Here is a 13,450-nt window from a genome sequence, read left to right on the forward strand (position 1 = left end):
TTAGTAGAAACACCCTCCCTCCCTCCCTCCTCTCCTCCTCCCTCCCTCCCTCCTCTCCTCCTCACCTCTCAGCTGAGTCTTGCCGATGCTGAACTCTTCATTCAGGCCTATTCTCATCTCTGAAGAGAGAGAGAGAAACTTTATAAAGTGTACTTCTGAAAAAGATGAAACTTACTTGTGTAAGTAATACTGAAATGCGTGATCTCACCAGAGCAGCTGGGAAGAAAGCACTTGAGTCTGATCTCTCCCTGAATGTCAGCCTTCAGCAGGGTGCCCTGAGAGAGACAGAGAGAGAGAGAGACTCAGAGACTGCTAAAGCATAGCTGAAGATAAGCCTGGGAAGCTATGAAATTTACCAAGGGAACTTTTACCATCTACTCACAGTGCAGTTACACAGAGAGAGAGGGACACACGAAGACACAGGCAGGCAGACAGACAGACACACGTAGAGAGAGACACAGAGAGACAGGCAGACACAGACACAGAGAGAGATCGAGACACACACACACACACACACAGAGACAGACGGACGCAGCGGCGGCTCACATTGGATCCAATCACAACGGTGAGCCTCTCGATCACGTCGACGAAGATCTCGTTCTTCCCTCCCTGGGAGAGACGGAGAGGGAGTGACAAAGTGAAGAATCTGACAAATAAAAGCAATTCTCCTTTTAAAAAAATGACAGAACCCAGTCCAACCCCAAACTGGCGTTAATATTCAACCCTGAACTGTACAGCACTCAAAAAAAAAATGAGAAGCCGCACAGCAGACACCGTTTAAGAGCTCAGGAACCCCTATCAACCCCCTCCCCATCGAGATTCTAACTGGCACAACCAGAGACCCTCCTGTTGAAACGCTCCTGTGACCCACCGGCTCCCCACGCGTGGACAGCACCGGCCGGCTCGCTGCTGCACTCGGAGCCACCTTACTGTGCTGAGTGTCAGCGCCAAACTGAGAGGAGAGGAGAGAACACACTGTCAATACACAACTCAATACAAATCATCCAAACTGAGAGGAGAGGAGAGAACACACTGTCAATACACAACTCAATACAAATCATCCAAACTGAGAGGAGAGGAGGAGAGAGAACACACTGTCAATACACAACTCACTACAAATCATCCAAACTGAGAGGAGAGGAGGAGAGAGAACACACTGTCAATACACAACTCAATACAAATCATCCAAACTGAGAGGAGAGGAGAGAACACACTGTCAATACACAACTCAATACAAATCATCCAAACTGACAGGAGAGAGTGAGGGAGTGTTGGAGTGTTTGAGGGAGTGTTTGAAGGAGTGCTCTCTGGTTACCAGCCTCACGTTGCGCAGGTCAGGGTGTGAGGGTGTGAGGGAGTGTTTCAGGGTGTGAGGGAGTGTTGGAGGGAGTGTTTCAGGGTGTGAGGGAGTGTTTGAAGGAGTGCTCTGGTTACCAGCCCCACGTTGCGCAGGTCCAGCAGGCTGAAAGGTTTCGGGGTCACGGCCTCCGTCTGGATGAAGTTCTTCAGGATCTCCGTCGACGAGGTCTGGGGGTACCCGAAATCCTGGGGTCACAGAGGGCAAAACAAGAGGTCAGAACAGGTCAGGAAAGAGTTCAGACTGTGAGCCCCCCCCCCCCCCCTCACCAGCATCTCATCCAGCAGCTCGTAGATCAGGGCGGAGTTCAGGCTGTGAGCCCCCCCTCTCCCCCCCCCCCCCCTCCTCTCACCAGCATCTCATCCAGCAGCTCGTAGATCAGGGCGGAGTTCAGGCTGTGAGCCCCCCCTCTCCCCCCCCCCCCTCCTCCTCTCACCAGCATCTCATCCAGCAGCTCGTAGATCAGGGCGGAGTTCAGGCTGTGAGCCCCCCCTCCCCCCCCCCCCCTCCTCTCACCAGCATCTCATCCAGCAGCTCGTAGATCAGAGCGGAGTTCAGGCTGTGAGCCCCCCCTCTCCCCCCCCTCCCCCTCCTCTCACCAGCATCTCATCCAGCAGCTCGTAGATCAGAGCGGAGTTCAGGCTGTGAGCCCCCCCTCTCCCCCCCCCCCCCCCCCTCCTCTCACCAGCATCTCATCCAGCAGCTCGTAGATCAGGGCGGAGTTCAGGCTGTGAGCCCCCCCTGTGCCCCCCCCCCCCCTCCTCTCACCAGCATCTCATCCAGCAGCTCGTAGATCAGGGCGGAGTTCAGGCTGTGAGCCCCCCCTGTGCCCCCCCCCCCCCCCCCCTCCTCTCACCAGCATCTCATCCAGCAGCTCGTAGATCAGGGCGGAGTTCAGGCTGTGAGCCCCCCCTCTCCCCCCCCCCCCCCCTCCTCTCACCAGCATCTCATCCAGCAGCTCGTAGATCAGGGCGGAGTTCAGGCTGTGAGCCCCCCCTCTCCCCCCCCCCCCCCCCTCCTCTCACCAGCATCTCATCCAGCAGCTCGTAGATCAGGGCGGAGTTCAGGCTGTGAGCCCCCCCTGTGCCCCCCCCCCCCCCCCTCCTCTCACCAGCATCTCATCCAGCAGCTCGTAGATCAGGGCGGAGTTCAGGCTGTGAGCCCCCCCTCTCCCCCCCCCCCCCTCCTCTCACCAGCATCTCATCCAGCAGCTCGTAGATCAGGGCGGAGTTCAGGCTGTGAGCCCCCCCTCTTCCCCCCCCCCCCCCCCTCCTCTCACCAGCATCTCATCCAGCAGCTCGTAGATCAGGGCGGAGTTCAGGCTGTGAGCCCCCCCTCTCCCCCCCCCCCCCCTCCTCTCACCAGCATCTCATCCAGCAGCTCGTAGATCAGGGCGGAGTTCAGGCTGTGAGCCCCCCCTCTTCCCCCCCCCCCCCCCCCTCCTCTCACCAGCATCTCATCCAGCAGCTCGTAGATCAGGGCGGAGTTCAGGCTGTGAGCCCCCCCTCTCCCCCCCCCCCCCCCTCCTCTCACCAGCATCTCATCCAGCAGCTCGTAGATCAGGGCAGAGTTCAGGCTGACGGATTGCTCAGACAGGGAGCCGCAGTAATCCCGGATCAGAGCAGCCAGTCTGGGAATGGGAATGGTAATCTGGATTGGGAATTCACTCACAACGAGGAACTGGAACACAGCCCCACCCTGCCCTGGCTTCACACATCATTCCCATTGCTTTATACATTAGAATACTGCGCTGTTGAACCCGGGTCCGCGTGACTCACCTGTTGAGGAACTCGGTGAGGGTGAAGGGGGAGGGGTTGGAGCGGGTCGTGGCCACGCAGTACAGACCCCCTTGCCTCACGTGGACGAAGTGCAGACCCTCGTGGTGCTGAAATCAAACGTGGCACAGAATGAGCTGGATTCAGAAACACGACAAGAATCAATTCAATGTTTCCACTAGAAGTCTTTCTCAGTGTCTTCAGTGTAAATTCAATGGCAAACGTTTCCACTAGAAGTCTTTCTCAGCGTCTTCAGTGTAAATTCAATGACTAACGTTTCCACTAGAAGTCTTTCTCAGAGTCTTCAGTGTGAATTCAATGACTAACGTTTCCACTAGAAGTCTCTCTCAGCGTCTTCAGTGTAAATTCAGTGACTAACGTTTCCACTAGAAGTCTTTCTCAGCGTCTTCAGTGTAAATTCAATGACTAATGTTTCCACTAGAAGTCTCTCTCAGCGTCTTCAGTGTAAATTCAATGGCTAATGTTTCCACTAGAAGTCTTTCTCAGTGTCTTTAGTGTGAATTCAATGACTAACGTTTCCACTAGAAGTCTTTCTCAGTGTCTTCAGTGTAAATTCAATGACTAACGTTTCCACTAGAAGTCTTTCTCAGCGTCTTCAGTGTAAATTCAATGACTAACGTTTCCACAAGAAGTCTTTCTCAGCGTCTTCAGTGTTAATTCAATGACTAACGTTTCCACTAGAAGTTTTTCTCAGTGTCTTCAGTGTTAATTCAATGACTAACGTTTCCACTAGAAGTCTTTCTCAGTGTCTTCAGTGTTAATTCAATGACTAACGTTTCCACTAGAAGTCTTTCTCAGTGTCTTCAGTGTTAATTCAATGACTAACGTTTCCACTGGAAGTCTCTCTCAGGGTCTTCAGTGTAAATTCAATGGCTAACGTTTCCACTAGAAGTCTTTCTCAGTGTCTTCAGTGTTAATTCAATGACTAACGTTTCCACTGGAAGTCTCTCTCAGGGTCTTCAGTGTGAATTCAATGACTAACGTTTCCACTAGAAGTCTTTCTCAGTGTCTTCAGTGTAAATTCAATGACTAACGTTTCCACTAGAAGTCTTTCTCAGTGTCTTCAGTGTTAATTCAATGACTAACGTTTCCACTGGAAGTCTCTCTCAGGGTCTTCAGTGTAAATTCAACGGCTAACGTTTCCACTAGAAGTCTTTCTCAGTGTCTTCATTGTGAATTCAATGACTAACGTTTCCACTGGAAGTCTCTCTCAGGGTCTTCAGTGTGAATTCAATGACTAACGTTTCCACTAGAAGTCTTTCTCAGTGTCTTCAGTGTAAATTCAATGACTAACGTTTCCACTAGAAGTCTTTCTCAGTGTCTTCAGTGTTAATTCAATGACTAACGTTTCCACTGGAAGTCTCTCTCAGGGTCTTCAATGTAATTTCAATGACTAACGTTTCCACTAGAAGTCTTTCTCAGGGTCTTCAGTGTTAATCACGGTGGTTTTATTACAGTCCAGGAATGTTTTTAAATCTCCTGCTTTAGGGAGACGGCTTGATCAGTGCACTGCTTCACTTCAATACGATAATTAATTAATTAAATAAGAAATGAAATAAACAATCCGCATTACCATGACAACTGGAGGCTGGTCTCCCGGCAACGCATTCACCTTCTCATAGAACACGTTGATGACATCACGGCCTGCTTCCCCGCGGACTCATGACATCACCAGTCAAGGATCAGCCCAAAACATTTCTAATGTCAGCAAGCCCCGACGCCACCTAGTGCACAGCTAGGGTACTGCCAGCAAAGCTAAAGGCAAGCTGTTTGCAACGTGGCAGATCGCTGGGTAATGGCGGTACCGACAGATGAGAGAAATAATTTAACAAAACATATATATATATGAACATAGTGAGAAATAATTTAACATACATATATATATATATATATTATATATATACACACACACACATATATATATATATATATATATATATATATATATATATATATATATAATGTGTGTGTATATATATATAATGTGTGTGTATATATATATGAAGCCATAATAGTAGTACAGTAGCATTTCATGTTAGATTTCAAAACGTCTTTAAATTTTGGTCAGTTTTTTTTTTTGTTAAGTATATGGAAAACTACACAGCGGTGTGCAATTCAATATGTTAACGTAACATTATCCAGCAGGGAGATGCAACACTTTAGTCAGGCTGATCTAGCCTGTGTTACGCACGTCTATGGCAGAGCAACTAGAACTGAAGAGCAGCTCCTGAACTCGCAGTCAAAGCACCCGAACCTGACGCACCCCCAGCCCTACCCCTACCCCTAACAGACCCCCATCCCCACCCCTACCAGACCCCTACCCCTAACAGACCCCCACCCCTAACAGACCCCCATCCCCACCCCTACCCCTAACAGACACCCATCCCCACCCCTACCCCTAACAGACCCCCATCCCCACCCCTACCCCCACCCCTACCAGACCCCCACCCCTAACAGACCCCGACCCCTAACAGACCCCCATCCCTAACAGACCCCCATCCCCACCCCTACCCCCACCCCCACCCCTAACAGACCCCTACCCCTACCCCTAACAGACCCCGACCCCTACCCCTAACAGACCCCTACCCCTAACAGACCCCCACCCCCACCCCTAACAGACCCCTACCCCTAACAGACCCCCACCCCCACCCCTAACAGACCCCCACCCCTAACAGACCCCCACCCCCACCCCTAACAGACCCCTACCCCTAACAGACCCCTACCCCTACCCCTAACAGACCCCCATCCCCACCCCTAACAGACCCCCACCCCCACCCCTAACAGACCCCTACCCCTAACAGACCCCTACCCCTACCCCTACCCCTACCCCTAACAGACCCCCACCCCTAACAGACCACTACCCCTAACAGACCCCTACCCCTACCAGACCCCCATCCCCACCCCTACCCCTAACAGACCCCCACCCCCAGCCCCAGCCCCACCCCGACCCCGACCCTCACCCCGTGCCAGGTTAGGGCAGCAGGATACAGTCCTTGTAGATCAGGTGATCTCCTTTAGCAGACAACAGAAACACCTGAGAAATCATTCTCCTGTAAAACAAACACACACACAGAAAGAGACGAGAGAATTCAGATTATCATCAGCGCGTATACCGCGGCAAACTGGGAAACTTTCATACGGATAGAGAGGCCGGACTATTAATAATAATAAGAATAAGAATAAGAATAAGAATAATATCAATAATAATATCAATAATAATAATAATAATAATAATAATATCAATTATTTACCAATAATATAAGGTGCTATGTAGCGCAGTCTTTTTTTTCGTTTCGTTTTGTTTTTTGTATTTTATCAAGCTATAGAAAGCATCGCTAGTGTTTTATTATGAAGCCTGAAAGAATATTATTAAATAGACACGGCGAGAGACGTTGTTATCTAAACGTCCGAGAGAAACTAAATGAATTCACAATGTCGCAAGATTCAAATCCGGGTTTGTATTGAATCCGTCTTGAGAAAACACGATTACCGCGGTCAGGCCTGGGAGTCCTCGGTGATCGAGTGAGCCCAGGTCCGGAGGGAGAGGCACGATGACGGCGTGCGAATGCGAGCCTGCCCCGATTGGTCGCGGAGGATCGGGAGCTGGGCTTCTTAAACTCTCATTGGTCAGTTTCTCCCCCGATTCTAATAGGCTAGAATTCTGACCAATGAAACGGCTTCTGATTATTTAAATACTATTATTAATAATAAAATACAAATCGTATTCTATACTGTGCAACTTATATAATCTTTAAATAAAAACTGACTTTTAGGACCAAATAAATAAATATATTTTTAAAAAAATAACTAAAATGTTTATATATGATAATAATTTAATTCATGACATTTTAAGCAGCTTCTCTCTTTACAGAATGAAAAAGAAACTTGAAAAAAAAATTCAGACTTTAAAACTGAAATTTTAGTTTGTATCAGATATTCACAAAAAAAACAAATAAAAAATAACCCGGCTTGCTGGTGCAGCGCTATAAAGCTTCCCCCTCCATGATGGTTCGCAGACATTAGTGTCCCCTCAGATTATTATTATTATTTATTTCTTAGCAGACGCCCTTATCCAGTGCGACTTACAATTGTTACAAGATATCACATTATACATTATTTCACATTATACAGATATCACATTATTTTTACATACAATTCCCCATTTATACAGTTGGGTTTTTACTGGAGCAATCTAGGTAAAGTACCTTGCTCAAGGGTACAGCAGCAGTGTCCCCCCCACCTGGGATTGAACCCACGACCCTCCGGTCAAGAGTCCAGAGCCCTGACCACTACTCCACACTGCTGCCCAGATGCAATGCATTCTCTACGACCCTGCGCTCTACTGAATCTATTGGCATCCTTTATCATGAGAGCAATGCCTCGTTCAGTATTATTATTATTATTATTATTATTATTATTATTATTATTATTATTATTATTAAATGATTTAGCAGTACAGGCTTACAAGGCAAGATTCATATTGAAACACAGTGTAGTTTACAGTCAACCCTGCAGAAAAGGAAATGCAATTTTACATTTAAAAAAAAAAAAAAAAAAAAAAAAAATTAAAAAATATATTTGGCGCCAAAACGATGGTGCGGAGAAAGGGAGAGACCATTTCATTAGCAAGGTGGGGGGGGTGCGTTTAAACTCTGTCAAAATTCCGTTAATTCACTCGATAAAAAAATAATAATAATAACAGATCACTTTGCCTACTCATACAGTATTATACACACATATAACAAATCACGACCTGACAAGCAAAAACACACAACAATTATTATTGTGACAACTAACCCCCCCCCCCCGTCCCCCCCCCCCTTCTCTTGAACGAGCAGTTCTGTTTTCGCGCCAGAGGCGATGCGCGAGCCGGATCCCTGCTCCTCCCCCTCCGATTGGCTCAGCGCCCCGCGTGACCCCCCCCTCGGCAGCGGCTTTTCGCGCCATTCTCCAGCCCCGCCCCCAGCCAGGGATCCCGGCGCTACGATTGGCCGGGCGGCGGGCCGGAATCGCGCCAGTTTTTGCAGTGAATGAGGTCTGCAGATCAGCAAGTAAATAACCGGGATTGATCTGAAGAAAGAGAGAGAGAGAGAGGGGCGCCCGTTAACGATTAAAACTACAATAAAAACAAATAAATCAACAGCAGCAGGAGGGGCCGGCCTGAAAGCTTCTGTTTGAAGGACCTGGGTTCGGTTTTGCGTGTTTCTGGACCGGTACCATGCCAGTGAAAGACTACCAAGCGGAGAAAGGTGAGTGGGGTTTGCACGGCATGGCTGCGGTGCTGGAGCGCCCTCGCTATCGGGGTTGCACGGCATGGCTGCGGTGCTGGAGCGCCCTCGCTATCGGGGTTGCACGGCATGGCTGCGGTGCTGGAGCGCCCTCGCTGTCGGGGTTGCACGGCATGGCTGCGGTGCTGGAGCGCCCTCGCTGTCGGGGTTGCACGGCATGGCTGCGGTGCTGGAGCGCCCTCGCTATCCCCTCAGTGCTTCAGCGTGTCTGCGGGGGGGTTATCCGCTGGGCGAGTCTCAAGTCGTGGGGCAGTAATCTTCACATGCAGTTTTTTTTTTTTTGTTGTGTTTTTTTGTAACTGCAGTTTGCCATTCCCCGAGTCACGCTGCGAGAATGCGGTTCTGCAAACCGGTTCTGCTTCCTAACGCAGCGCGCCGAGCCTGGTTCAGTTTGCATTTGGTTTAATGTAGTTTGCACGATACAGAGAGAGTGTTTAAACCGTCGTTTCTTGTTTAGGAATTTTTAAATTAGATGAATTTCTAAAGTACAGTAGCCGGTCACGCTTTAGGTTTGACACCGGCCTTTTTTATTGTGTGACTTATTTTTTTTTTAGTGTACTTAAATTTGTGCGCATGCGGTTATTGCATCAGTGAAAGACTGTTTATTAGGCGTCGTTAACAAAAAAAACAACTTTTTTTCTTTTTTAAATAAACCAGTAATAGCTAAAAATGTGCGACACTTGTTTTTTTTCGTGTGTTTGAAATGATGTCTAGGTGTGCGTTTCAGATAAGGTAGAACTGTGTTCAAAAATGAAGGTTGACAAGAAATATCTTCTAAAAATAAAAACAATGTACACAAAGTTTAAATGCTTTACGAAATAAATACCCGCTTTTCAGTGAATATCTGTACACGCCGGTGTTTATTAAATGCTGTCTGTCTGCTTGTGACGCAACAAAGGCAGAGCGCGAGCGAGGCCACATGGCCGGCGAGGAGGGAGGCGAACGTTCTGATAGAAACGCGTCATCATCATTAATAATAATAATAATAACACTCGCACCGATCCGTGAACTGCAGTCCTGCGTGTTATCAGGAGATAGGTTTAAGATGCATTGGCTCTCCTCTTCCATTAAATATGAATTATCAAATTGCGTTTGCGATCTCCTGTGATCTGTATCGATGCAACAAGTGTGGTTTTACCAATAGGACTGTGTCGTGCACTTGGACTGCGTCGTGCTCTAGGACTGTGTCGTGCTGTTCTCTTGTCTTACCCCTGGTCAGGCAGTGATCCAGTTTGAAACTCTCCAGCTTGCTTTCACAGTAGTTCGTCTATCTCGATCTCCACACGCATCGTGGAAAGGGGGTTGTGGAGTCACAGCATGTCCATGGCTCTACTGAGGCTGAGAGGACCCTTCAAAAATCCATCCGCTACAGTTGGGGCTCCCAGCCCGGGCCCTGGGGGAGCCCCTGTGTCTGCTGGCAAGCATTCCAGCCCAGCGCTCAATAACTTCATCAAACCCTCCATTGAACCTTTTCATTAACTTCATTAGACTTGTCACAGGGCAGTACAGAGTTACAATTCAAGCTTCATATTGAAACACAGTGTAGTTTACAGCCATTGCAAATAATAACACTACTAGAATCCAATATGAACTAGGATGCTCTGTATAATAATAACACTACTAGAATCCAATATGAACTAGGATGCTCTGTATAATAATAACACTACTAGAATCCAATATGAACTAGGATGCTCTGTATAATAATAACACTACTAGAATCCAATATGAACTAGGATGCTCTGTATAATAATAACACTACTAGAATCCAATATGAACTAGGATGCTCTGTATAATAATAACACTACTAGAATCCAATATGAACTAGGATGCTCTGTATAATAATAACACTACTAGAATCCAATATGAACTAGGATGCTCTGTATAATAATAACACTACTAGAATCCAATATGAACTAGGATGCTGTGTATAATAATAACACTACTAGAATCCAATATGAACTAGGGTGCAGCAGTGTGGATTAGTGGTCAGGGCTCTGGACTCTTGACCGGAGGGTCGTGGGTTCAATCCCAGGTGGGGGGGCACTGCTGCTGTCCCCTTGAGCAAGATACTTTACCTAGATTGCTCCAGTAAAAACCCAACTGTATAAATGGGTAACTGTATGTAAAAATAATGCGATATCTTGTAACAATTGCAAGTCGCCCTGGATAAGGGCGTCTGATAAGAAATTAATAATGCAGCAAGGCAGGATTAGAACGAGTTATCTCTACAGTGATAATACGAGAGAGCCCCCCCCCCCCCCCCCCACACACAAAAAAAACAATTACGTTTTAAAAGCTGTGTCTGTATTTTTTTTTTAATTAAATATATTTTGTAACGAAACAAATCATTGCTGAAGTGACACTGTGGTTTTTAATTAGGTTTTGGGGCAGAAAAAAAGTTGTTTTTTCTTTACTAAGAAGCACTTTATTTCCTTTCATTCTTTGTTATGAAAACGCTTTCTTTGTTTTTTGCGAATCCCCTGCGCGGTTTTAGGGATGGAGGGAGGGAGGTGGTGGGGGGGGCGCTCTCTTGTTTTATCGACATCTGTTCATCTGGTACACAAGGAGGGGGGGCGATTGCGTCATGACGTCAGACGCAGACCCACTATTTGGCAGTTGCGCTGCCTGGAGAACGGATCACTATTTTGCAAGCAATCCGCAGCACCGCTTGAGAATAAACAAAAGCCCTTCCGCTCCAGAAAGGCGTCCTGTTTGTGTCCCCCCCCCACCCCTGCACCCCTGCTTCTCAAATTGAATGAACGTGTAAATAATGCATTCGAGTGTGCGTGTGTAAATGTAAATATATAGACGTGCTTTTTTTATTTACTTGTTTTAAGAAGCCAGGTTTTTTATTTATTTATTTTAGTGCTAGTTTTAAGGCGGGTCTATTTGACGCTCGGCGGAGGGTTACCGGAAGCCCCGCGGTGGGTGGTGAGGCGCCCCGGCCATGTGCTTCTTTGTTTACAATAACAGTTAATCCGCAGAGAGGGTGGTTTAGGGACGAGGGGGCAGAAACAGAGGGGGGGGGGGGGGGGCAGATAAACGGGGGTTTGGACACCGAACAGCCGTGCTTAGGATAGCACAGGACCCCCCCCCAACTCGAAAAGGAGACTGAAAACCAACTCCGAGGAGCGAGGGAGACAGAAATGGACACCCCGCTTGATAAACACGGGCATGTTCAAAACTAAACAACCCCCCCCCGGGGGGGGGGGGGGGGCAGGGGGGGTCGAGTTTAAGGTAAGAGTGAATCTGAAGGGTTAATGATTCGGCTCTGAGATTTTAAAGCGAGCTGCGCTGCCCTGGCGATGTCTGGGTATAATGAAGCTCGGCCATGTGCTGTTTTGTTTGCAGAGGTGCAACAAAGGAGGGGACCCCCCCCCCCCCCGGGGGGGGTGATAATATAATTTAAACGATGCGATATTCAGAGAAGAGTGGACGACGAGACCACGGCTGCGGAACGCGTCGGGTAACGCGCAGCGGGGTTGTGAGTTTTTAATATCGAAAGTGAAAACAGCGCACGAACCCGCGTGGGGGGGGGGGGGGGGGGGGTCCTGTTTTGTTTCCCAATTTCAATTCAGTTTTAAATCCTGGATATTAATTCCTTCGAAGGAGCTGACGTTTGGCGCGATTTGCTTTTTATTTTTTATTTGGGAGTGTTCAGCTGGTTTCACTGGGAAGCCTGATTTGTATTTTAAAAGTGATTTTGGTTTTTTTTCGCAGGATGCCGCTCCTTTTTGAGTTTTTTTTTGTTTTTGTGTTGGGATTGATTTTTTTTTTTACAAGGGAATGGGAACTGAATGTTAAAAATGAACTAAATCGATTTGAACCCAAATCCTGGAACGCGCGGGGTCTGCTTGTTCTGCGGTAAGCGGGTCACGTGTTTTGTTAAACTGTGTATTATAATGGATTTTACCCAACGGGACCCCCTCAGATAAACGATATGTGATTCGGTTCTTGTTATTCACTCGAGAGTAATTGTTTTGTGGTTATGTGTGTGTGTGTGTGTGTGTGTTTTTTTTCATTATAATTATTTTTTTTTGCGTGGGTAGAGCTCACCGGAGCGAGTTGTGTAACTCGATACTTTGCAAACTGTGACGATTCGTGACGTTATCCTGTTTTTGTTTTTTTTGTGTGTGTTGATTTTGCAGGGAAGGAGCGCACGGGACACAAAGGATGGGGGGCGGGGGGGGGGGGGGGCCGGGGGCGGGCCGTCAATAACACGTGACATCAACTCATTAACTAACAAGCGTCGATGTGTGTGTTTATTTTCTCGGTGTATGTTTGACAGGGACCATGTGCAGTTTAACATTTGACACGTCAAAAGGATGCATTGCACTCGGGTGTATAGTTTCAGATCAAATCAAATAAGGTTTCTAGCAGTTATATTAATAAACACACACGCACACGAGTTTGAATTTGCGTGGGCAGGTTTCTTGCTGGTGTAAGAGGGCAGGATCGGTGCCTCTCCCTGTGTTTAAGATCGCCGGGGGGTTCGTGTGGGTTTAGGTGTACGAGCTGTAAACAACACAGGGCTGTGTTTTGATTGGATGTCTGTGTCTGTGTTTTATTCGTACCCCCCCCCCCCCCCCCCCAGTCTTGTTTGTAAACGGTGACGTCACAGACCGGCGCTGATTCAGCACTGTGTGTGTTTACTGCTGATCTCCTCGAGAGATTTATTTTGAAATCCCCCCCCCCCCCCCCCCCCCCCCCAGAATAGCACCTTCATCCCACAACACAGATTTACACGATTAAAATCCTAGCTAATCTCTCAACCTCATATATATATATATATATATATATATATATATATATATATATATATATATATATATAAATATAATATATTTTTTTTGATATTGTGGTGGTGTGCATGTAAGTGGTGAGGTGCAGGGCAGGGAAGTCAGAGTCGTGTTGTGAGCTGGGTTTGTTCTGCACTCCAGGGTTTGGGGTTCTCTTGTATTCTGATGTTTTATTTATTTATTTTCCTCAGAGAAATGCAGGAGAGTTTC

General features: G+C 47.5%; 1 protein-coding gene across 2 annotated transcripts in view; it reads right to left on the reverse strand.

Annotated features, from left to right (window-relative positions):
- Positions 1 to 6,792, reverse strand: part of LOC131728107 (AP-4 complex subunit mu-1-like) — a 29,450-nt gene extending 22,658 nt beyond the window's left edge. Inside the window, exons 1-10 of one of the 2 annotated variants that reach the window (XM_059019301.1) lie at positions 6,644 to 6,792; positions 6,142 to 6,203; positions 4,727 to 4,812; positions 3,136 to 3,242; positions 2,891 to 2,987; positions 1,435 to 1,545; positions 872 to 952; positions 547 to 609; positions 209 to 275; positions 66 to 119 (exon numbers count right to left, since the gene is read on the reverse strand). In XM_059019301.1, the coding sequence (XP_058875284.1) occupies positions 66 to 119; positions 209 to 275; positions 547 to 609; positions 872 to 952; positions 1,435 to 1,545; positions 2,891 to 2,987; positions 3,136 to 3,242; positions 4,727 to 4,812; positions 6,142 to 6,199 (724 nt within the window). In that variant the 5' untranslated portion in view covers positions 6,200 to 6,203; positions 6,644 to 6,792. Of the gene's footprint in view, positions 1 to 65; positions 120 to 208; positions 276 to 546; positions 610 to 871; positions 953 to 1,434; positions 1,546 to 2,890; positions 2,988 to 3,135; positions 3,243 to 4,726; positions 4,813 to 6,141; positions 6,204 to 6,404 lie in introns of both variants that reach the window. The other variant, XM_059019300.1, reaches the window with a different exon arrangement.
- Positions 6,793 to 13,450: the final 6,658 nt, after the last annotated feature.

This window comes from Acipenser ruthenus, unplaced genomic scaffold, assembly GCF_902713425.1.
Source record: "Acipenser ruthenus unplaced genomic scaffold, fAciRut3.2 maternal haplotype, whole genome shotgun sequence".
Lineage (NCBI taxonomy): Eukaryota > Metazoa > Chordata > Actinopteri > Acipenseriformes > Acipenseridae > Acipenser > Acipenser ruthenus.